Here is a 25,345-nt window from a genome sequence, read left to right on the forward strand (position 1 = left end):
ACACCAAACAGGGGCGGGGAGTTATATCTCCATGTGGTGCCTTAGCACCAGAAATATTCAGAACCCAGGGGCCCAACTCCACCAATATTTGAGGCCGGGTGTTGCCCCTGGTCCCACCTGCCACCCCCCGTGCCTCCCCCGAGTGTCCCCCGGCCCCCCTCTTGCTGCCTCCCCCGGCCCCCGCCGCGCGCCTCCTGGGGCCCTGGAACAGAGCATCCCTGCCATTGCCTCATCCATGAAGATCCATGCTGCCTCCCTGCAGCAACTGCTGCCACAGGGTCCTAGTGCCCCCCCTCATCTCCACTGCCAGGGCACACTGAGCCTGCCCTTCCACCTCAGACCCTGCCTTTTTACGGCGGGCCCCTCCACTAGCACAGGGGCCCCCCCATGCCCGCAGTCACTGCTCCTGCCCCATGCTGGGCAAGGAGGAAGCCCCATCCCTCACCCCCAGTGAGGCTACAGTCAGAGGCCACAGCAGGGGAGGAGATGCGGGCAGCACCCCCCGGCACCCAGCACGGGGGAGGCGAGGGAAATTCCTGAACCTGAGAGGGACCCTAGGAGCACATGCAGTGACAGTGGTGGGGGTGAGTGTGCTGCTGGGGGGCAGGAAAGAGGGGCTCCTCCCCCAGAGCTCGCTGCTGCTGGCAGAGAAAGAGCTGGGGGGAGTCCTCCTCTCTGGCCCCTGTCCCAGAGCAGCCTGCCTGCAACCCAAACTCATCCCTAGCCCTGCCCCACTCCAGAGCCACACCCCCACCACACCCTCTACCCTAGCCCTGAGCCCCCTCCAACACCATAAACCCCTCATCTCCAGCCCCAGACAGAGCCCTCATCCCCCTGCACTCCAACCCTCTGCCCCAGCCCTGAGCCTCTCTAACCCCCCAAACCTCCCAGCCCCAGACAGAGCCCTCACCCACACACTCCTACTCTCAGCCTGAGCCCCTCCCACACCCAAACCCCTCTTTCCCAGCCCCAGACAGAGCCCTCACCCCCTATACCCCTACTCTTGTCCTGAGCCCTTCCCATACCCCAAACCCCTCATCTGCAGCCTCACCCCACAGCCCTGCACCCCCTCCCATCCCCAAATTCCCTCCCAGAACCTGCACCCCCTCCCTCCACACCCCTTCCCATCCCCAAACTCCCTCCCAAAGCCTGCACCCCAATCCCCTGCCCCAGCCTAGGGCCTGCACCTCAGACCTCCTCGCCCACCCAAACTCCCTCCCAGAGCCTTGGGCAGGTGGGGGGCGGAGTTTGGGGGGGCAGAGTTTAGGCAGGGGCGGGTTGGTGGGGCACCAACATTTCTACAAACCTGCTAGCCCTGACACCAAAGGGTCTTAAGCAAAGTAAGCAGACATGGGATAAGAGGGAAGATCCTCTCATGGATCAGAATCTGGTTAAAAGATAGGAAGCGAATGGTAGAATTAAATGGTCAGTTTTCACAGTGGAGAGCGGTAAAGAGCAGAATCCCCCAAGGATCTGTATTGGCACCAGTGCTATTGTTATACCAATAAAATAAAAACCAGCAGGATCTTATTAAAGGGGAAAAGGCAAAACACCACATTTATTGTGAATACAGAAAGAATCCTAGTAAGCAGTTAGTTATAGCGATAACATTCCATTCAATCTCATATTTATTCATACATTCATTCATACACATGCACACAAACAGAGGTTCTGCAAGGTTGTTGTCATAGTTACAAGCCTTAGAGTTGCTCATGCCAAGCCACTGGCCAGGTGGCCTGGACATGAGGAGGGAGCGGGGCCTTGTCAGATGCACATCTGATGCTCCTGGAAGTTGGTTTGCAGAATCAGACCCCAAAGTTCTCACTTTCTAGAGTCCATTTGTATAGGAATTTTTTCCTATGCCAGTCTATGGGAATTGCTTCATCATGCTGCTGCTGAATCAATCAGCAGATGGCACATTCCTGACGGCTCTGTGCTGCCAGATGTTATCTTGTTCTTTCGTTCTCCCATTCTTGAGGCTGTTGGGTGGATTCCAGTCTGCCCTCCGGGGGTCCTCTGGTTATTTCCACTTGACGCCTTCTTCAGCTGATGGACACTGCATTCTTAGGCTGGCACCTCCCTGATCATTCAGTTATTATCCACACCAAGCATCCATGCACATACATCCTCTATCTCTATTTTAATCACAATTGTTAACAAAGTGAGATGAATACAACAAAAGGGCCAGGAATCTCTGGGTACTGTTTCTGTTGTTACAGAGTATTACTTGGAGTCTCTCTCTGTGTGAGTAGTTGTTACAAAGAATTGCTTTGAGAACAGACTCTGTCTTAGAATGTACTAACACAATTAGCAGTTTGCAATTTTCACACATAGAGGGAGAGAAACAGTACTAAAAACCAAGAGACCTCTTAATTAGTAATACCCTGGAATTTAAACTATGGGGAATCAAACTCATTTGTGATTTTAATACAGAACTTCTTTAATATGATCCAACACTATTCAACATAATCATAAATGATCTGGAAAAAGGGGTAAACAATGCAATGGCAAAGTTTGCAGATAATACAAGATAGTTAACTCCAAAGCTGACAGCAAAGAGTTACAGGGTTTCTCCCAAAACTAGGTATCTGGTCAACAAAATGGCAGATGAAATTCAATGGTGATAAATGCAAAGTAATGCACACTGGAAAAATTTTCCCAACTATACATATATAATGATGGGTTCTAATGTTACCACTCAAATAAGAGATCTTGGGAATCACCGTGGATAGTTCTCTAAAAACTTCAGCTCAGTGCACAGCAGCAACCAAAAAAGCTAACAGAATGTTAGGAACTATTAGGAAAGGGATAGAAAATAATACTGACAATATCATAATGCTACTATATAAATTCATGGGGTGCCCACACCTTGAATACTGAGTGCAGTAATTATACTAATTACACTTTTAAACTTGACTTGCCAGAGTTTATGCTCCTTTCTATTTTCCTCAGTAGGATCTGACTTCCAATTTTTAAAGGATGTCTTTTTGCCCCTAACCGCCTCTTTTACTCCATTGTTTAGCCATGGTTGCATTTTTTTGGTCCTCTTGTTTAAAAAAAAATTATTTGGGATATACATTTAGTTTGAGCCTCTGTTATGGTGATTTTAATAGTTTCCATGCAGCTTGCAGGCATTTCACCCTTGTGACTGTTCCTATTGATTTCCATTTAAATAGCTTCCTCATTTTTGTGTAGTTCACCTTTTTGAAGTTAAATGCTACTTTGGTGAGTTTCTTTGGTATTTTCCCTCTTACATGAATGTTAAATTTAATTACATTATGGTCACTATTACTGAGCACTTCAGCCATATTCACCTCTGGGGCCAGATCCCATGTACCACTTAGGACTAAATCAAGAATTGCCTCTCCCTTGTGGGTTCCAGGACTAGCTGCTCCAAGAAGCAGTCATGAATGGTGTCTAGAAATTTTATCTCTGCATCCCATCCTAAGGTGACATGTACCCGGTCAACATGGGGATAGCTGAAATCCCCCATTATTATTGGGTTTTCTGTTCTTGTAGCCTCTCTAACCTCCCTTAGCATTTCACGATCACTGTCACCATCCTGGCTAGGTGGTCATTCCTACTGTTATATTCTTTTTATTCAAGCCTGGAATTTTTATCCCTAGAGATTCTATGGTACACTTTGTTTCATTTAATATTTTTACCTTATTTGATGCTATGCTTTCTTTAACATAGAATGCCACTGCCCCACCAGCATGGCCTACTCTGTCATGCCTATATATTTTATACACTGATATTACCTGTTGATTATCCCCATTTCACCAAATTTCTGTGATGCCTGTTATATCAATATCCTCATTCAATGTCAGGCCCCCCAGGATAGTTTTGTGGCCTCCTAGGGGGCAAATTTGTCTCTCTCATCCCTCCCTTGCACCCATGCATCCTTTATCCAAAATATTCATTTGGCACTGACGTTAGATAGATGTTAACAAAATAAGACAAACCACAGAGTTTTTTGAAGTGTGATTTAAAATCCCTTCCCCTCTCCATTGCTCAATTTTCTATCTCTTGATTCTTGTGAGGTTATCATTTCACTAGTTCTCCTGTTGTCATAGGCTTTGTCTAGATTAGCATTTGTACTCCTATTGTAATTGATTGCCAATTGCTTGTTAAGTGAGTGTAAATGCTAATCTAGACACTCTGCAAATGGTTGGTTTCAGAGTAGCAGCTGTGTTAGTCTGTATTCGCAAAAAGAAAAGGAGGACTTGTGGCACCTTAGAGACTAACCAATTTATTTGAGCATAAGCTTTCATGAGCTACAGCTCACTTCATCGGATGCATTCAGTGGAAAATACAGTGGGGAGATTTATATACATAGAGAACATGAAACAATGGGTGTTACCATACACACTGTAACAAGAGAGTGATCACTTAAGGTGAGCTATTACCAGCAGGAGAGCGGGGGGCAGAGGGGGGACTTTTGTAGTGCTAATCAAGGTGGGCTATTTCCAGCAGTTGAGAAGAACGTCTGAGGAATGTGGGGGGGAGGGGGAGAAATAAACATGGGGAAATAGTTTTACTTTGTGTAATGACCCATCCACTCCCAGTCTTTATTCAAGCCTAAGTTAATTGTATCCAGTTTGCAAATTAATTCCAATTCAGCAGTCTCTCATTAGAGTCTGTTTCTGAAGTTTTTTTGGTTGAAGTATTGCCACTTTTAGGTCTGTAATCGAGTGACCAGAGAGATTGACGTGTTCTCCAACTGGTTTTTGAATGTTATAATTTTTGATGTCTGATTTGTGTCCATTTTTCTTTTACATAGAGTCTGTCCAGTTTGACCAATGTACATGCAAATGTTTGTTTGTATCAGGACATGGGGGCTCAGCCTCCAGCAAACCACAAAACTTTGTGCTCCAGATCAAACATTTGCGGAGAGCCTTAGTTATCAACATAATTAGCATTTTTGAAATTAGCTCAAATTATAACAGGACCACCAACTCTAATCTAGACAAAGACAAAGCATGAGTCCCCCAGGCTAAACAGGACCTGGATTTTTAATATAAAAAGAGGCATAAATGTATCTTCCCTCCCCAAAAAACAAACAAAAACAAACATACAAACAAAAAAACACCCAGGTCCCCAAATCTTTGTGCCTCCTTTACACATCAGAAGAAAATCAAACAAAGGCACAGTCTCAGTTATTGCCCCTTTACAAATCACCTTTAAAAATGAAATTATCCTTTATATTCCTTATTCCCCCCCCCCAAATTAGGGAAACGGCCAACTTTGTGGGGCTGAAAGACTGGATCTGGGTGTGAAAATTTGTCCCTTTCCACCTTTGCATGTACAAATAGAACAGAGTGCTGGGAGCACCACAGCATAGGTTAGGGTAAGAGAAAGTTGATTGGGGAAAGAGGGCCTCAAAAAAGCATTGTCTTGAAAATAGTCACAGGGCAAGATTTTTGAGGTCATAGAATCGTAGAAGACTAGGGTTGGAAGAGACTCAGAAGGTCATCTAGTCGAACCCCCTGCTCAAAGTAGCATAACCCAACTAAATCATCCCAGCCAGGGATTCGTCAAGCCAGGCCTTAAAAACCTCAAAGGATATTGATTCCACCACTTCCCGAGGTAACCCATACCAGTGCTTCACCACCCTTCGAGTGAAATAGTTTTTCCTGTTATCCAACCTAGCCCTCCCCCACTGCAACTTGAGACCATTCCTCCTTGTTCTATCATCTGCCATCACTAAGAACAGCCCAGCTCCATCCTCTTTGGAACCCCCCTTCAGGTAGTTGAAGGCTTCTATCAAATCCCCCCTCACTCTTCTCTTCTGCAGACTAAATAAGCCCAATTCCCTCAGCATCTCCTCATAAGTCATGTGCCCCAGGCCACTAATAATTTTTGTTGCCCTCCACTGGACTCTTTTGTGACATTCAAAGAGGCAGTAGCAATGGATTTTGGAGGGATCTTGATGATATCTAGGTATTAACTAGTTTTTGTGTGTAACTAAGTTCTGCACCTCTTTGACTCTTACGCCTATTCCCCCTTCCCCCCCAGACGTTCTTGTTAAACCCTGGATTTGTGCTGGAAATGGCCCACCTTGATTATCATACACATTGTAAGGAGAGTGGTCACTTTAGATAAGCTATTACCAACAGGAGAGTGGGTTTGGGGGGGGGGGAGAGAAAACCTGGATTTGTGCTGGAAATGGCCCACCTTGATTATCATACACACTGTAAGGAGAGTGGTCACTTTAGATAAGCTATTACCAACAGGAGAGTGGGTTTGGGGGAGGGGAGAGAGGGTTTTATTCAATATCTTCATAAATGATCTGGAGGATGGTGTGGATTGCACTCTCAGCAAATTTGCGGATGATACTAAACTGGGAGGAGTGGTAGATACGCTGGAGGGGAGGGATAGGATACAGAAGGACCTAGACCAATTGGAAGATTGGGCCAAAAGGAATCTGATGAGGTTCAATAAGGATAAGTGCAGGGTCCTGCACTTAGGACGGAAGAACCCAATGCACAGCTACAGACTAGGGACCGAATGGCTAGGCAGCAGTTCTGCAGAAAAGGACCTAGGGGTGACAGTGGACGAGAAGCTGGATATGAGTCAGCAGTGTGCCCTTGTTGCCAAGAAGGCCAATGGCATTTTGGGATGTATAAGTAGGGGCATAGCGAGCAGATCGAGGGACGTGATCGTTCCCCTCTATTCGACATTGGTGAGGCCTCATCTGGAGTACTGTGTCCAGTTTTGGGCCCCACACTTCAAGAAGGATGTGGATAAATTGGAGAGAGTCCAGCGAAGGGCAACAAAAATGATTAGGGGACTGGAACACATGACTTATGAGGAGAGGCTGAGGGAGCTGGGATTGTTTAGCCTGCAGAAGAGACGAATGAGGGGGGATTTGATAGCTGCTTTCAACTACCTGAAAGGGGGTTCCAAAGAGGATGGCTCTAGACTGTTCTCAATGGTAGCAGATGACAGAACGAGGAGTAATGGTCTCAAGTTGCAGTGGGGGAGGTTTAGATTGGATATTAGGAAAAACTTTTTCACTAAGAGGGTGGTGAAACACTGGAATGCGTTACCTAGGGAGGTGGTAGAATCTCCTTCCTTAGAGGTTTTTAAGGTCAGGCTTGACAAAGCCCTGGCTGGGATGATTTAACTGGGAATTGGTCCTGCTTTGAGCAGGGGGTTGGACTAGATGACCTTCTGGGGTCCCTTCCAACCCTGATATTCTATGATTCTATGAACCTGGATTTGTGCTGGAAATGGCCCACCTTGATTATCATACACACTGTAAGGAGAGTGATCGCTTTAGATAAGCTATTACCAGCAGGAGAGTGGGGTGGGGGGAGGTATTTTTTCATGCTTTGTGTGTATAAAAAGATCTTCTACACTTTCCACAGTATGCATCTGATGAAGTGAGCTGTAGCTCACGAAAGCTTATGCTCAAATAAATTGGTTAGTCTCTAAGGTGCCATAAGTCCTCCTTTTCTTTTTGCGAATACAGACTAACACGGCTGCTACTCTGAAACCTGTATTCTGGGTCAGTTTGCTTAAAGCTGTGGGTGTACAGTTATCAGTACTGCATGCACAACTTGGCTAATTGCACGTGCAAATGATCAGAATTAACCATTTGTGCATGTAATTACCAGATCAGCATATGCAATTGTGGTCATTGCAAATCAGGCACCCAACTGTGAGCCAAACTTGTTAAAAATCTGGCCCTCACTCTTATTTAGTTTTGATGCAAAATCAGTAACATTTTTAATAACTACTGTATTAGATCTTACATGCAAATAGCTCCTGCCATTCATCGCTAAAGATTCCAAACCACTTCATAAAGCTTACAGATTTTAGATACAGAAATCACTTCACCCACCATTAAAACAAGCTTTCCTGCTTTTTCAACTCCCAAGTGATTTCTCAACTTTAACTGAACTAGTTGAATAAACTGCAATGAAGAAAATATTCTCTCTGTACCTGGGTTGGATGATGGGGATGCTCCTGACCAATGGGGGCCCTAAGCTGGACCCAGTATCACCGTTTCCCAGAGTTGTATGGGATCATGAGTACCGGGGCTTGTGACTTTGCATTTGGAATAAGGAGGGAGGCTGAAACTAGCTAAGTGGGGAGGTTGGAATGAAATGAATGAAAGTGGGGAGGTGGAATGAAATGGCATCAAAATTCACTGCTGATAACAGGAAGTGAAGATGAATCCTGACTGTATTATATTCCTCACTTGTGGGCATGCTTTGAACACAGCTATGCTCCATCCATACCCACCAGCATAAATGTGTTCACAGAAACTATTTTTTAAACCTGGGTTTAAAAATATTTCCCCCAAACAGGTGCTATTGCATTGTAAATGGGTCCTTAACCTGCCTAAGACTCAGCATGTTGTCCCTACCTCAGTTAGGAAAGAGCTGCATCTAAGTACTTGTGTCTTCAGTGCAAAGTTAATTTGAGTTATAATTCCAGTGTGGCCCCTAACTTGAGTTCCATCTACATACAAGAACCCTTAACTTGAGCTATCCTGCTAACACAAGCTCAGATTTATTCACACCACTGAAGTCAGTGGGACTACTCACCTAAGTAAAGTTAAATAGTAAGTGTTTGCAGAGTCAGGCTCATGCTGGCATCTGGAGCGCTCACAGGGAAAATGCAAATTCTACCTTACATGTAGAAAATGTGTATGGGTGACAGCCACCATCCCCTGACTGACACCAGGAATTGAACCAAGGAACCCCAGAGCTAGAAAGTAAGCATCCCTACAGCTAGGTCTAAAGAGGCACGCTCTAAGGGCTATCATCGACTCTCATCCTCTATGGATTGGGCATGGGGGAGGGGGCATGTAACACACCATTACCAGTGGATTCCATATGTACAAAACCAGAGCTTTTGATCAATGTAAAATGACGACAAGTTACAGTGTCTCAGCATGTGGCCTGTGTTCTGTTTATCTTAATAGAAAAAATACACAGCATGGTACTGGAAAGAAAAGAGACAGTTTAGCATTTCTTTGAACTTTTTAACATTCTAGGCTATTTTTACGTAGTTACGAGCCTTTGAAAAAAACCATTAGCAGCACATATTCACCCACATGAATTTTATTCCACCAGTTATTTGCATAGCCAGTGTGAAGTAAAGTTAATAGTGTTACTGTTCCATGCATATAGTTGGCTTCCTTAAAAACTTATGCTTTACACTGATTACTAATGAGACCCTGATCCTGCATTGAATTCTGAGTGAGCAAAGCCCTGCGCCTGGGCAAAGCTCGTGGTTGGTGTCACAAGCTACCTCTTAAATCAGTCCCTGCCGCCTCAGGGTTTGGTGTTCAACTTCAAGCAAAGAAGCTGCAATTCTCTCAGCCATGTGCTTAGACTGGGTGCATGTCGAGGAAGGATTCTAGCCTGACCTCCTCTCCAGATAGGTGTCTGTGAAGAGTGTCCATTCCAAGGCAAAGGCCCTGCTGGCAGACACCCCACTATTCGAGCAGGTGAAAGTCATTCATTATTGATGGCCCTTGCTTGCTTTGTCACAACCTTTGGTTTGCGGCCAGCTGAGGTGTGAACCTACCCTGCGCTAGCCTGCTGTGGACAAACTGTCCATGTGGACATTGCTGATGCATGTTAACAGTTTGTTAATGCACTTTCATCTACTCCTGTTTCAAAGACGACTGTTAAGGAGCCAGGCGGGCATGCTGGCAGGAAATTAGGCTGGACTTCATCCCCCATGATGCACCATGGTCTCTCCCTGTGGCTGAGTTGCCACCCGTGCTTGGTAACTTTCTTCCCCTTTGCCTGGAATGGTCTTCTCAGGGCAGACTGGTCCAGAAGACTTGGGATGCTGAAAGCTGGGTTAGTAAACAGTCTACAGTTTTACCTGGCTTGTCACAGAACAGGCTATTTACCAAACAGGCTTCTTATGCCAAGCGGATGCTGGGATATTTCACACATGGACCCAGCACTGATAAAGCTGATTCCTCCTCCACCCACAGAATCCAGGCCCAGCAAGGAAGCAGAACACCCTAATTTCAGTCATCAACTTTAATCTCACTTTGCATTTGTACTTTTTGGATATATTCCTTAAGAAAGATTAACTCTCATTGACTGGTATAATTTGGTATTTCCTTTGCTAACCAGAAGGATACACTATATCTGTACATATTTATTTAAGCAAGTTATATAGCTTAACATACATTTATTCATATCCTTAATTTTTTATATTAGAAAATAATAAATGATGTATTTATTTACTGGATGATTCATTTTTTACTCATGAGTTTTGTCAAGCTGCATTTTGAGGGAAATTGTAATTTAATTCAAAATGCAGAAAAACAGCATTTAAAAATGGTTTTATTAGTTAAATAAAACTACCTTAAATGTGTTGGACACATAAGAAAAACAAGTGAGTTGCTCAAAAAGTGTTTGGTATTTAAAACTAACTGATTTATTAAACAAAGGAAGTATTCTCTGAAGTTAGTGAATTAATGTGATTGTTTCTGGTCACCTGTCCTTCAAGATTTTAGAATTAGTACCTCTCATCCTTTCGCCCCCCAGTTTTTATTCATAGATTAGAAAAGGAAAACAAGCTTTCCTGCTTTTTCAACTCCCAAGTGATTTCTCAACTTTAACTGAACTAGTTGAATAAACTGCAATGAAGAAAATATTCTCTCTGTACCTGGGTTGGATGATGGGGATGCTCCTGACCAATGGGGGCCCTAAGCTGGACCCAGTATCACCGTTTCCCAGAGTTGTATGGGATCATGAGTACCGGGGCTTGTGACTTTGCATTTGGAATAAGGAGGGAGGCTGAAACTAGCTAAGTGGGGAGGTTGTTGCTCTGTATGGGTTTGCAGAGAGCTGCAGAAGAGGCCACCGAAGGGCTTTGTTGGGGAATGTTTACTGGTGCTGAAGATGACCAGGAGCACCCAAGACTCACCACCAGACTGGAACTTTGCCCAGGACTCCTGAACTCTAAGTGTAGACGCATTGCTCAGTGTCTGCCCTTGCAGACTGTAGTACCGCGGGGCCTGTGGGGCCTTGTGTTGAATGCAAACCTCTTTTACTGCTCCCCCTATTTTCCTCCTGTTGTTTTTCTCCATTCATCCCTCTGAAGAAATATTTCCCTTTCCTCTATTCATTGCACTCTTCCAGTGTGTGTGTGTGTGTTCGTTCCCGGGGGTTTGGAACAGGTGCCCGTGGGGTGAAAGAGACTTTCCCTGCTGTGTTCCTATGCATGCCTTTTCTTGGCTGGAGCTGCCTGCGGAGCAGATTCCATCTTGGCCTAAAGTTACATGTACATTTTGTTGAAAATGATATATTTCCATGAAACATTTTTGTTTAGAGGAAAGTGTTTTTCCACAGAAAAGAGTTTAGTTGAAATTTTTTGACAAGCTCTAGCAGAGTTTCTGATCAGCATGAGCATCACAGCCCTCGCTCCACTAACAAAACTACAGGTCATTTATTGTGGTGGCTGCCCACCATGATTCCATTATTTAGAATTTTTTTTATGGGCAAATTATGGCCCATACACGCTGGGCTAGATCTTGTAAGGGAAGCGTCTAAGGCTGCGATTCAAAGCAGCCTCAAAGCCATTTTGTCCAGCTACATGGGGATTCCCCCGGCATACAGGAGTCATTGGGGGAATGGAGCCATCATAGCTGGCCTTGTGTTGAATCTTTGAGTCCATGAACTACACTGAACCAAAACCCACCATTGCGGGGGGTGGGTGTATAACTGGCTTTGTCCACTTGGAAATTTACCAATGTAGCTATTTTGGAATAGTTATTTCAGTAAAAGCCCCTGTGTGTGGATGCTCTTCTTCCAGAATAAGAATGCCTTTTTCCAATTTAGTTTAATTCACAAAGTGGTTCCTCAATGTCTCATGCTGTTCCGTTCTGGCTGACCCACCAGTGAGCAATGTTTCACTACACCATATTGGATCAGGACTACCAAAAGCATAAATCTCAGCAGTTTGACAGGTAGTTCAGTGCTGCATGCTCTGTTATTGTTCGGAGTAATGAATAATACACTGTAGGAAATGAATCAAAAGGTTCAGAACTATTTTCTTTTGATGCAGAAAATGTTTCCTGTTTATTCCCAGCAGCACAGACTGTATGTTTAAACTCTCATCAATGGGAAAAAACACATTTTTCTATTAAAAAGAGGACACTTCAGTGGAATTTTCATCCTGTTCTCCAAACTGTTGCATCTTTCTGGTTCAGATTGCTTGCTTTCATTGCAAGATGCACAAGGATTCCCTCTCCCTTTCTCTCAATGCTTTCATTTTTATCATATGATAGTTTGCAGCCATAAAACAAGTCCTCTCCTTCTTGTGATCAGCACCACTCTGACTTCAATTGAGATGAAACTGGGTCCACATTTACCAGAATTCTAGCATCCCAGACTGGTTCAGGCAGGAATTTGTTCTGTGAAGTGTGCTAATGAACCATGTTGTAGATCATATTGCTACCCTAAGCAAAGTTTTCTAACCCAGCTCACCTTCAAAAAATCCTTGTCTGTGTTGATCTGGGTAACCAGGCTACAATTCTGCTAGTAGCAACTGCATTTGTTAGAGAGGGTCTGATTCTGATCTTAGTGTGGACTGATCTCTGTGGAATGTGGAACAGCAAAGACTTATGCACATGTTGAACTGTGCACACTGCTTGATTTAAGTCAATGAGGCTATTCAGATTGCATAAAATTAAGCATGTGTTTGAGGCTTTGCAGGATCAGGACCTTAGCTAATATCACTTGGATTTCCAGGCCCACTCCTGCAAAAGACAGATCCCTGCAGCAATGCAAAACCCCAGTGACTTCAATGGGATTTCATCCAAATGGATCCTGTTATAGGATCAGGGCCAATATACTTAGCATTTGTATATTATCTGTCATTTATGAATTAAGCCGCACAATACCCCTGTGTGGTGGAGACGGTAAATATTTCACCCCTTTTATTGATGGGATGAATTGATTTGCCTGAGGAAGACTCGGACAGTGAAATCTGATGTTAGCCCCTTCCCTTCCGCTTCCCTCCTTTGGATATTTCTTAATGATAGTTCTTGTGCACATGAAAGTACTAAAGGACACCAGCAGCATTCAATAAGCTCTGATCAAATTTGCCTCTCTCATCAACAGAAGTTGGGCCAATAGAAGATATTACCTTACCCATCTTGTCTCTCTAATATCCTGGGACCAACATGGCAACAACATCAGCAAATGTCAAGTTATTTATGGGCTTCAGTCTCTTACAGAAAAGGGTATTTCAGAACAGATTCTGTTTCCAAACACACTAACGTAACTTGAAGAGGCAGAGTATGACGTACAAATCACTAACTGTAATCAAAGATGATTATAGTGACTATACCAGAGATTAATGCCATGAATTACCAGGTTGTAGCACACTCGGATGAGGTTCATAACTTTTGTCTGTTTAAAAGGATGTCTTTGAATCATGTGTTCAAGCTATATGCTTAGACAAGAAAATAAAATTTCACTTGAACTGATATTTATTTAACCGTTACATATCAAAGCTAAAATAGTTTTGTATATTAGTGTAAAAGAAACATCCTACATCTCAGAAGCTCCAAGGCAAAGAGTCTACAAACAGTTTCAAAGCATCTGGTCCTTTTGATCCTATTAGCAGAAACAGCCTCAGAGGGAAGATAAAGTTGTTTTTAAAAGTTTGAAATATACAAAGGACACTATTAACATCATTTAGTATCATCATAGTCAGTTCTCTCTTGTACAAAATAGTTTATTATTCAGAGCATGCCAGGCCCAAATTTTCCATTTCTTGTGCAAAGCTTGATCAATTGTATGGGGTAGAGGCATTAAGCAATACATACGACAAGTTATTCAAGTCTATCTTGAAATATTCTTTTAACGTTGCATGATATAACATGTGATATAACATGTGTTGCATGATATAACATGTGTTAGGTTGTAAACTGGTATAAGCAATTCTTATTTGATCATAAGGAACAAGAATTTATAGTTCATAATTATAGTTTGGAATTGTTTCCCTATTGTGCTATATCTACATTTTCAATATAGAGTTAAATCCAGAAAACGGCACAGCAACATTTGCAGTGAATATGTGAAAATGCAACTGTTGGCATTAATGTCACACAGATGTCTAAGGGAAAGAAGAATTTTTTATATATATATATGAAAATTATATAAGAACATATATTATAATTCTTACATATAAGAATTATAGAATTATCAAAAATGTATTTGAGAACTCAAACAATTTTTTTAACTCACCCCAAATAGCAAAAATGTGTAGTTCATTGAAGTAATTACAGATTCCATTTCCTTAGTATGAAGAATACTGAAACATGAAACTGCACTGGCCTGCGTATCATAAAGTAGGGACAGATATGATATCTTGTTCAGTGGATTAAATATTATGCGATTATGTATGAATTTTATTTTACATGTTCATAGAATACAATTAGTCAAAGCTATTATGTGAAATATGAAGGAAAGAGGAGAAAAAATATTCACCCATAGATTTAAGAAAAGATCTCTTAATAGATTGTATATGAGATGGGAAGACCCAATAAATTACATTTTAAAGTCTGTTTGAAATCTTCTATGTGATTTTTTAATTAGGTTAAATTTTAGGATTACTGTGCTTTATTAAAGGCTTTTGAAATGATAGCTGTTAGAGCTCCATTTAAATAGCTCAAGCCTGTCCTTAATTATGAAGAGTTCTTATTTACTGCCATGAAATCTTTGTGATTATGTAAAACAGAGTAAAAAAAATCTTTTAAACATAAATCAGAACTATAAATGCCTTCTAATGATTTGTTTAAGTCAGACTAAGGTCTTTAACGGGTTAATTTACCCAATGTGTATTCTCAGGCTTTGCTTAATAGGAAAAAAAGCCCATTACCAAATTAATCGTTAAGAAGATCTTAATGTTTTTTAGACTAATGTTCCGGGATATTGCCTTCAATCACAAATTAGCCTCTATATGAGACTCTATATATCTGGAACACAACATGGATAAAATAAAGATACGTAGGGCATGGATTAGACATTTAGGCGTTCATAAGGAAACTTCATGTAAAGTAGCACATATTTTTATTAGACACTTAAAAGGCGTGTAACTGTCAGGCAGATTTATTTTCACAATGTGAAAATACTGCAGTCAACAATACATTATTTTCTCTCTGTCTCTCTATATAGGGTGTATGTGCACAAATATATGACCCTGGAACCTGAAAGCAATTCTCCCTAAGATCCACTCCCAAAGAGCTCTGTGGATATAGATCTAGATACATGTAAATAGGATTTTGCTAATCTGCACTTTTATAATCTGCACAGCCTATATTGCCTAGTGTCCCTGTACTGCACGGTAAGTGTTTATTAGCAGAGTGCTTTAAGGAAGTCTGATTTCTAAGACGTTATTTTTTTCATATAATTGATTACCTGACATTTATTACTCCTTTATGAAATATTATCATGAATTTGTATTAAAGCAACAATACAGGATTAGTTAAAGACAAGTTAGACATTTTTAAAATGTGTCAGCGATCCCCATTTCCTCAGGTATTTTATGCTACAGACAGCTTTAAATACGTGTGTGTTTTATTCCTATGCCTAAATGGTATATGACATTTATTAAATACAGATAGTGTTTACTTCCCGTCTCAGATGAGTTTTTTCATTCATGTCTACAGATATTAAAAAAAAAAAAAAAAAAGGAGAATGGGGCCCATTTTACATATGGGAAATGTTTCTGCTTCTTTGAACAATGAAGAAACACTAATAGTAATATTAATAATTGTCATACACGCACCGTATACATTGATTTTTAATTTCAAATCATTTCCCCAACATTCCCGCACAACACTGCTGTGAACAGAGTTGCCAACTGTCCCCTCTGACAAGGGACATCTCTTGTTTCTCCATCTCTGTACAACAGATCGGGAGTTGTTGAGTGCTGCAAAAGGCAGCAAGGAATACCGCGGGCGAAGGTAGGTGAGTACTGCTTATTATTATTTATTATTATCATTAATAATAATAATATGAGGAGGAGGGGTGGGGTAGAGGTGCTAAGAAAACAGCCCCTTATTTTTGAAATACAATGTTGGCAAACCTGCCTGTGACTAAAGTAGTTATTGCAAAATGCCGAAACAACTGCTGAAAAGAATCACAACCAAGGCTAATTTTTTTCAGCCAATTTGTTTAATTAAAAATATCCCTGCAGGTACTTTCTGATTGTATTTTTAACTCTGTAAAGAGTCCTGCATGTGTTTGGTTAATTAAAAAACCAAAGAAACATAAAATAATCCCCCCTCCTCCCCACACACACACTAATCAATCTAAAGAAAAAAAGTGTAAAAGAGGCTATCCTTTAAAATCCAAAAATATGAAAAAGTCATTGAAAGAGAGCAAGCATTTAAATTAAAGTTAAAACATGCCAAATGCATTGTAATGGTCCTGCACTCTTTGTACTCCCATTTCAATCTGCTGGAGTTCTGTTTACAGTCCTGTGAGTTTACTAGTCAATCAAAGAGAGATACTTTTACATTACTATAAGTCATGTTGTGTGCTAATTTGTTGTACAGCCCTACTTAAATATAACAGCATCGTGTGGTATTTTCAAAAACAATGTCCAGTAAAGGTATTCATTACAAAGAGAGAATTTAACCTGCAGGTCACTAACTACTCTCAAAATGTATATACACTTTTACATGTATGCAGGAACAAAATATATGCCTACCGATCTTATACTCCAAAACAACTAATGTGTTTTAAAAATAGAGTTTCTTTCACTAAATTTAAAGAAACAAAAATAATTCTTCTTCAGCAAATAGAAAACGACTGTCTTCAGTATTTTAAAAATTCTGCTTAAATTTTTCACCATGAAGCTAAAGTCGTAATATGATTTCTTGAATATATAGATAGGCATTTTCCTAGCCGTATTAGTCTCGTACATTTTTGTCCTTGTTTTTTCATTCTTAAAAATCATAGCAAACTGTAACAAAACGCATGCTATTTTTAAACCTTTTATGAATGATACATAATATCAGCAGTGACTACTCAGACAAACTATGAGCCAACCAAGCATATCCTGCTATAATCTGTACTATTCCTTTCAGTAACGCTACTTAAACTAGACTCCTATATATCTGACATATCACAACTAGCTATGTGCCATTAGAAAACCATTTCCAACTTGTTACATTTAGACTGGAAATAAGAATAAAAAGAGAAAAACAAATATACAGTCACTTGTAACATTAAGAGAGGATAACATGCTTTGTAATCTGTAATATTGCCAAGGGATCTGGAGGGAAGGATATAGAGTTATCAAAGCAGGATGGGGACAGAGAAAGGAATGCTTAATATTTTGTTACACAAGGTAAGAATATACGTGAGAAGCTCTGTTCCTACCTGAAAAGAAAGCAGCTCTATTTATCCTGTCTTGAAAAACCTCAGATTCTCACTAGGTTAGCCGGATTAGCTTTACAACTTCTTAAAGAGGAAAGTTGACAACAAGAGCAATCTGGCACCAACTTCCAATTAAAAGAAAGAGTCAAACCTAATGTAGTAATGCAATGGCAAAAAAACCCCAAACCCTCAAACCAAAAAAAAAACCTACCAACAACCAAAAACCACACATGGCCAATGCCTTGAATTCAGCAGATCTCTCCCCACCCCCAATCAGAAACCCCACACTCCCATCCCCAAATCCTAACTCATCTGAGAAAGAAAAATGCCAGCATAAAATCATATGAAAAGTTCTCTCTCTGCGAGATACAGGCTCCGTGTAGTCACAGAATAAAGCATAATTTAGTATCTCTTTCCTGCCTCTACTTTGCAGTGAAATTCACAGGCCCTCCTGAATCATTTCTGGCCTCTTGGAAATCAAGGTACAGCTTTGCTTTCTGCAGAAGTCCCGTGTTTCTGTTTAGAGCAGGAAGCCCATGTTTCTCCCTTCCCCAGGCTTATCTGCCCTACAGCCCAACAGCTTTTTGTTTTGTAGAATTATTCCTTCTGCCTTTGGGCCTGATCCTGCCAACATTACACCTCTGAGTAACTTAAGTGTTTCCAGGATCAGGCCTTTTGGTCTAGATCAGTGCCCTAAAGTCTGTGCAAAGAAGGGAACCTCAATGTCTGAAAAATGTGGGGAATCCCCCGGAGCGTAGGGCCAGCATGGCAGGAGGTAGAGAGGGAGAATGGCTGAGTTTGCTATGCTCCAGCATTCCCCAGCTGGCATATGGTTCCTTGGAGATCTGAGCCTGCTGGCACAAGTTAGAGCAGCCCCCAGGTTCCTTTAATGTGGGCTGGGGTAGAGAATCAGAGAGATTATTGGTTCTTCGCTTCTCCTGAGCAGCCCTGTGTGGAAGAGGGGAGCCATCCTTCACCAGGCACTGCCCTAGGGTTAGAAGAGGTAGTCGAGCTCTTTTCCTGCTTTCCCTAGGGCTCCCATAACTCTTCAGGAAAGCAGACAATGGAGCTGTCACAACTACTCTTCCTCTCCTCCCTCCCTTGCAATTCAACATGGGAGCAGAGAAGGGACAGCGACTGCTCAGTTCAGAGCACTCCGAGCTCACACCAAAGCCATTCCTGAGGCTTCAGGGGAAGTGGTGGGAGGTAGGTAAGGAGGCGGGGGCTCTCCCATCTCCTCCCCATTGCCACAAACCTGATTCTGGCTTCTGTTTAACACTTATAGGGTGTGGTGCAGGGAGCACATTTCCCACCATAGTCAAATGCACATGTTCTTCCTAACACTGTCACCTCCAAGGGCCACAAGTTGGGGACCATTGCTCTGAAGGTACCACAGTGAATGGATTCCTACAGTTGGGTCTCAGATCCCTGGCACAGCACAGGTCAAACACACCCACACTACAAAGATTTGGGCCCTTGAGGCACAGGAAGGCCAGTGTCATCCTGGGACCAACTGCCTCGGTGTCCATTCCAGAACATTCTGTTCCAGTCTCTCTTGGCTCTCTGTCAGAGTTGGAACTACAGCTTTTTAGGCCAGTTACAACCCTCCTTTGTCCCTATGGAATTTGGCTTTGGTTTGGACAGGGTTTCTGTATCCTTAGACTGATTTACCATCTTCCCCTTTACTTCCCCAGTGCTGTGGAGCAAATCCTTTCAGCACTGATGATTTGAGCTGTGGAGTGGAAGCAGCCTTGGAGTTGTCAGGGCTCCCTTTAAGCAAAACAAGTTTGGGGTCTGCTCTGTGGGTCACTGACCTTGTCATTTCCTTCTTCTATTGATGTTCCTTCAGCTCAGTGCAATGCTGCACTGTGTTGCTGATTCTGCAAGCCATACTTCCATGCCTTCACTGCATACCCTGAAATGTTGAGTTCCTCATCTGTGGGTACATCTACACTGGCGACTGCATATATGTCCATGCCTGTGGCTGTGCCATAACCCCCTATTATCCACACTTAAACCCCAGAAGCATGCATCTGAAGGCAAGAAGAGGGTGAGTCAGTTAGCACACCTGAGGTGGGAGTGGGTATGGGGTATGTACCAGGATGCAAGTTTCAATCGTCCTCTAACCCCATTCCCACATTGGTAAGAGTTAGGAAGAAAATAGTTCAAACTACAAAGATCTCTGTCCCCTCATTTTCATCACTGGGAGGAGCAAGCTGCTCTGACCATATAAGAACAGTTTTCTGCTGCATGCTTTAGATCAATAGAGGGGAACATGGATCCTGCTCTGAGAGCAGCCACCTGGCCCACTGATCACACCCTGGTGCTGATGAGGGTGTGGACAGAGTATGCCATCCTCCAAGACTTCTCCCAGAGCAGCAGGAACATACACCTGTACCGGGAAATTTCACAGAGGCTGGAGCAGGCAGACAACACAACAGTGCAAACAGAATTCAAAGTGGAACAGTAAGAACATTTCAAATACAATGATTTTGGGGGTGTGTGTGGTGGGGAGGAGGATGCATCAAATTAAAGGTGAGTGTACGCCTTGCCTCTGACTTGTCTTGTCTGCATGCCTGGGCTCTGGGATTGAGCACCTCCGCTCAGAATTCTCAGGGGCATTGCAGGGCTTAAAAAAGCTGGAGATCCAGGTGCAAGTGTTCTCTGTGCCCAGAAGTAGGGTCTGAGGGGTGACTAGGAGCCACTGGAACACTGCTGCGGGGATCCAGAGGTTAGGAGTTGCTGCTGGTCCCAGTAGCCAACACTGTCCAGGGGCTGAAGGATGTGGTTGGGTCTCAAATTATGCGACTGCAGGGTCTGCTGGCCAAGCAGAAGCATGTTTTGCAGGAGGGCATTCTGACTCAGGAGAGTATCCATGAGCTGCTGCCTCTGCATCTCTCTGCCTTTTTCCGTGCTCTCCTTGGCCATGGTGCTTCTGTCCTTGGCAACTGCCACCATCTGCGGGGAGAGATTAATTTCTTTCTCCCTCTGGGTCCACCTCTCTGCCAGCCTGGTTTTCATCTGTGACTCAGCCATGAGTTCTGCAAACATGCTGTCATGAGTCTTCCTTTTTCTCCCCCTCAGGTTGGCCTCAGGGCCGGATTAACCTTTTGTGGGCCCAGCCCCAAACATATTTGTGGACGCCTATGGGTAATGAGGGTAAAAGACAGGAGATCGACACAGCCGTTGTCTTTGACACAGCGCACAGCTGCACAGATTTTATTTACAATATTTAGAAGATTAAGTTGCAGATGGACATGGCTGCCATTAAGGTCCCAGCAGGAGTAGTTCTAGGGCAAAAAGAATACACACAAGTGCACATAACATAAATTATAAAAGAAAAAATACAAAATAAAACACAGTGGGTAAAAACAGCTAACAAAAGCCAAAGCAGCCAAAACACCAGCCATGTGCTGCTCTCACTGAAAGGGAAACTTCTCAGCCTTCACGTTTTTCATATGAACTACTAGGGCTTCAATTACATTTTTGTATGAAATTGGGGTGGATTTAAAACTGTTTAAAACATTTAAAAAATATAAAAAACTTTAATCCATTTTATTTACAGCGTCATTATTCATACTAGCCTTGCTTGTCCTTCCCTCCAGGCAGAGAGGCACAGAAACTAGGATCAGGACAAACTGTGCCCCCAAAAGACCAGGCCGACCCTTCAAATCAGAGCAGACCCACATCCCTCCCCAGAAAGACCCCCTGAACTGGTCCAGACCCGCATCCCTCCCCAGACCAAACTGTACCAGACCTGCTGTTGATCCACCCCTGTTCTCCCCCAACCGAACTGAACCGGGCTGGGCCTCACTTGGCTGCAGCTTGGACAGGTGCAGCTCCCCAACGGGCCTGGAGCACAGGTGGGCCTCTAACCTTTAAAAATTAGGCTCTTAACCTTTAAAAATTAATTAGGTTCTTAACCTTTGACCACAGCCATAAGTGAAAACAAAAATATCACTGGACTCAAAACTGCTTCTGCTGGGTGAAATTCAGCCTCATGTAGAGGGGCGGCACTTAAGCAGTGCATACACCTTGCACTGGCCCTGTGCACAGGGCTGAATTTCACCTACAGGTGACAAAAAACATCCTGTAGGCAGAAGATTTATTATACATAACATACATAAACCAATCATACAGTCTTTTATGCATTCTGGTATATCTGCCTTATTTCAGGATATACAATAAGTCAAAGAAGGCTGTTCTAATGACAAAAGGTCCAAGTCCCAGATTAGTGCCAGATCTGGCCAAAGACAGGGGAGTGGAAACAGCTTTATATGTTTAGAGCCTAAAAAACAGGCTGTTCTTGGGGAACTCTCAGGGGAGTTGCGCCCATGTAACTGATACAGGTGGTTGGATCATTTTTACCAAAGTGAAATTTGGACGAAATATGCTCTTTCAAAGCAATGCATTGGTTTCAATAAAAAATTAATTAGGATTGTTTCTAGGTCAGCAAGAGACAAGCTGTGGTTTGCAACTGGCTTGGGATGTAGGCATGGTAGGTTCAAGTCCCTGTGGGATGAAAACCTCTGCTCTGAATTAGGCAGAACAAGAATTGAATCTCAGTCTCCCACATAGCAGGCTGGTACTATAGCCACCATGGTATAGAGTGATAGACACGTACATTTCTGCTTTCATGAAAATGTTCAAAAGGCTTAATTTTCATTCCAATGGAGAATGAAAACAAAAGTTGCCATGAAATGGAATTGCTGTCCTCTGGTCAACTCTAATCACAGAGTAGATATTGGCTTTCTGGCATTAATTTGCATCTTGCCATGAAGATTCCATTTAAGAATAATTAGAGGACGCATTCTTAAAATTTTATTCTCAGAAATAACTTCTTACATGAATAGTCTCCCAGGAGTCAATGAGTGAGTGCTACTCCAAGTGAGTAAGCAATGCAAAATGAAACCTCATATTTTGCTGCTTGAGGGAATGAAAATGGATTTAAATAGATGGACTGTCTTCTCATTCTCTGTTGAAAAGACCAGTGGGGACTAAGATGAGTGTTTAACCCACATTCCTTTCCTTGCTTCAGTATTTACTGCCTCCAATCCCACTCTGGAAGGAAACCCAAGAACAACTGGTCTTATACTGATCGCTCCCTGGGTGTGAAATTAATATCTACTATCTTGCTGAAGTTAAAAAAAGTAGATGACACAATTTCTGGGGCATTTGTCTTGGATGAACCAGCTGATACGCAATATAACTATGACCCTGATTTAGCAAGGTACTAATTCATATGTATAATTTTATGCCTGAGTAGTTCTACTGACTTTAGTGACTGAACAGGGGCAAAGCTGTTTGTTAGGATAACACTGCACCTATCGTAAACTTGATGCTTCAGCTTCCATGGTGAATTGTTTAGTAAGATCTGGATGGGGGCTGTGGCTAACACCCTTTTTAGTTGATCGAAGGCAGACTGGAATTTTGAGGACCAGATGAACTGGGCTTTTCTTCACAAGGGTGCCACCATTGGAGTGACCAGGCTAGAAAAATCCCTGATTAACCACTGGTAAAAGATGGTGAAACTGAGGAATTGCTTTACCCCAGTGGATCTTTTGGAGTGGCCCAGTCGAATATGGCTACTGCCTCATGTAGATCCATAGTTAGTCCCTTGGGTGAAGATAATATATACATGAAATTTGACCATGTCCTGTTCAAGTTCACACATCTTGAACTTTGCATACAGATGGTTTTGGTGGAGTTTCTCTGAGACATGGTGTGCATATTGATTGTGGAGAACTGGATTCTCAGAAATGGATGTCACAGATGTAAATAACCTCAGATTTGTCCAGCATGTCCCTACAGCTATAATTAATTAAGTGTTGGAAAGTTGCTGGAGTGTTGCACAAGCTGAACAGCATAACCAAACAGTTGAAGTGTCTGTACCATGTGCAGAATGCAGTCTTCCACTTGTTTCCTTTTCAAATCCAAACCAAACTATAAGCCTGAGTACAGCCTCTGCTGTACACACATGGCTCAGGAATTGAAAATCACCACCATGGCTTGAACAAAGTTTTCAAACTGGCTCAGGAGAAGGCTAGGTTTTTCCAAGAGTGGAGCGGCCCAGGCCAAGACCTTCCCAGTCAGCATTCTGGGCCTGCAGGTTCTGCAAGATGTCCACTATTCCTGACCTGAAGATATTGACAATAGCAGGATCCATCATAGTAGAGGAACATGTTCTTTCTCCCTTTTTTGGGTGAGCTATTCAAACTGTCATGAACCGGAGTGTGGGTTGTCTGGCCTCTTGTTCGATGCAGTAATGGTCAGGCCTAGTGGTTGATGCTGGAGTCAGGAACCAGGAGTCAAGAACCAGGAAAAGGAGCAGGACAGGGGTGGGGCGGGAACAGGGCAGCACAGGAGCAATCGCAGCTGTGGGCATAAGCACTGAGTAGCCACTGGCCTAGTCCTGCTTCTGGGTTTATGTGCAGGCCCGTGACACCTCTCAGCCAATCAGGGAGTCTGGTTGATCAGGACATTCAGCTGCAGGTCAGCTAACTGGTCCCAGGCTTAGCTTCAGGCCCTTATTCCTGACTCCTGTGGTTAGGGCACTCAGCTGGGATGAGATGAATCAGGCAGACAAGAAACTTGAATTTGGTTCTCCGACATCAGAGTCAAGTGCACTAACCATCAAGGTATTAGCTATTCTGGGGTGAATCTTTCTTTGGACCTGAGAAACCTTCCCAATGAAAGTTTAGTTGAAACCAATATGTTCTGGCATCAATATTTTCCAATGAAAATACATTTAGTCAAAAAATTCCTGCTAGGACAATTACAATAGGACAAGCTAGAGTTAAGGTTGCTTGTTACAGTCACCCCCATAACCCTCAATCTGTTTGTCCAGACATTCCCAGCCCCTTCCCCAGCTCCTTGTCCCAAGTCTTCTTGCCCAGCCAGTCCCAGTTCTCCCATCCCACCTCTGATCTGTGTCTCTCTCCCCAACCTCCAGTTCTTCTCCATCCCCACTGGCTCCCAATTCAGTCTCCCTCCTTAGGCTTCTGGTCCAATCTCACTGTCACCTGCTCCTTCAGCTCCTTGTCTCAACTTTTTACCCAGTCAGCCCAAGTTTTCCCCCTTAATCCTACCTCACTAGATCTGTTCCCCTTCCTCCCACTTCCTTCTCCCTTCCTGTCTGGTTCCTAGTCCCAGTCTCCTGGCTCAGCCAGTCCTAGTCTCACCTTTGGCCCCTCATCAGATCTCAATTTCTTGCCCCATCAACTGACTCTCAATCCCTCCCCCCGCATTCTCCCTTGCTCCCAGACTTAATTTCCATCCTCTGACTTCTAGTCCCAGTTTTCCTCTCCCCTACTACGGCCAGCCTCCAGTCCCAGTATTCCCCCCACGGGCTCCTTGCTCCAATCTATTTCCCCCCCCAATCCTTACCCACAACGCCCCTCCTCTGGTTCATTGTTTAACATGCTAGTTTGAACAGAGGTCGTGCCTGTCTGTCTACCTAGGCTGGGAGTTATGCAGACAGCTGCCGTGTAAACATACCCTGGAACTGAGAGCAGGGAGGCTGTCTCTGCTAAACCTGCAATGGCCGTCTGCTGGTGCTTCCCCCCCTACAGCGCCTGAGCACCAGCCGTTGAGGGTGCAGCAGAGACAGCCTCCCTGCTCTCAGTTCCAGGGTATGTTTACACTGCAGCTGTCTGCATAACTCCCAGCCTGGGTAGACAGACAGGCACGACCTCTGCTCAAACTAGCATGTTAAAAATAGCCGTAGGACACTGGTGGCAGCTTGGGCTAAGCTGCCAGCGCTCAGACCCAGTGGGCTGAGTGGGTTTAGACTTGGTTGGTTAGCCCAAGCCACTTGCAGCACCTCAGCATCCACACTGCTATTTTTAGTGCGCTACCTTGAGCAGAGTTAGCGCACGTCTTTCTACCCGTGCTGGGAATCACACCTTTCTCTGCAGCGCAGACATACTCCCAGGGCCCAGCCCCAGCCCCTGGCCAGGAGCAGC

At 43.3% G+C, this 25,345-nt stretch overlaps 1 protein-coding gene across 2 annotated transcripts in view; it reads left to right on the top strand.

Annotated features, from left to right (window-relative positions):
- The window catches only part of LOC311530100 (uncharacterized protein), a 165,689-nt gene that overhangs the window by 130,977 nt on the left and 9,367 nt on the right, over nucleotides 1-25,345 (top strand). The window contains exons 3-5 of one of the 2 annotated variants that reach the window (XM_084646476.1): nucleotides 15,910-15,965; nucleotides 17,815-17,863; nucleotides 19,641-19,847. In XM_084646476.1, the coding sequence (XP_084502602.1) occupies nucleotides 15,910-15,965; nucleotides 17,815-17,863; nucleotides 19,641-19,847 (312 nt within the window). Of the gene's footprint in view, nucleotides 1-15,909; nucleotides 15,966-17,814; nucleotides 17,864-18,487; nucleotides 18,588-19,640; nucleotides 19,848-25,345 lie in introns of those variants that run through there. The other variant, XR_014713930.1, reaches the window with a different exon arrangement.

The sequence above is a fragment of the Lepidochelys olivacea genome (genome assembly GCF_965140295.1).
Source record: "Lepidochelys olivacea isolate rLepOli2 genome assembly, chromosome: 13".
Lineage (NCBI taxonomy): Eukaryota > Metazoa > Chordata > Testudines > Cheloniidae > Lepidochelys > Lepidochelys olivacea.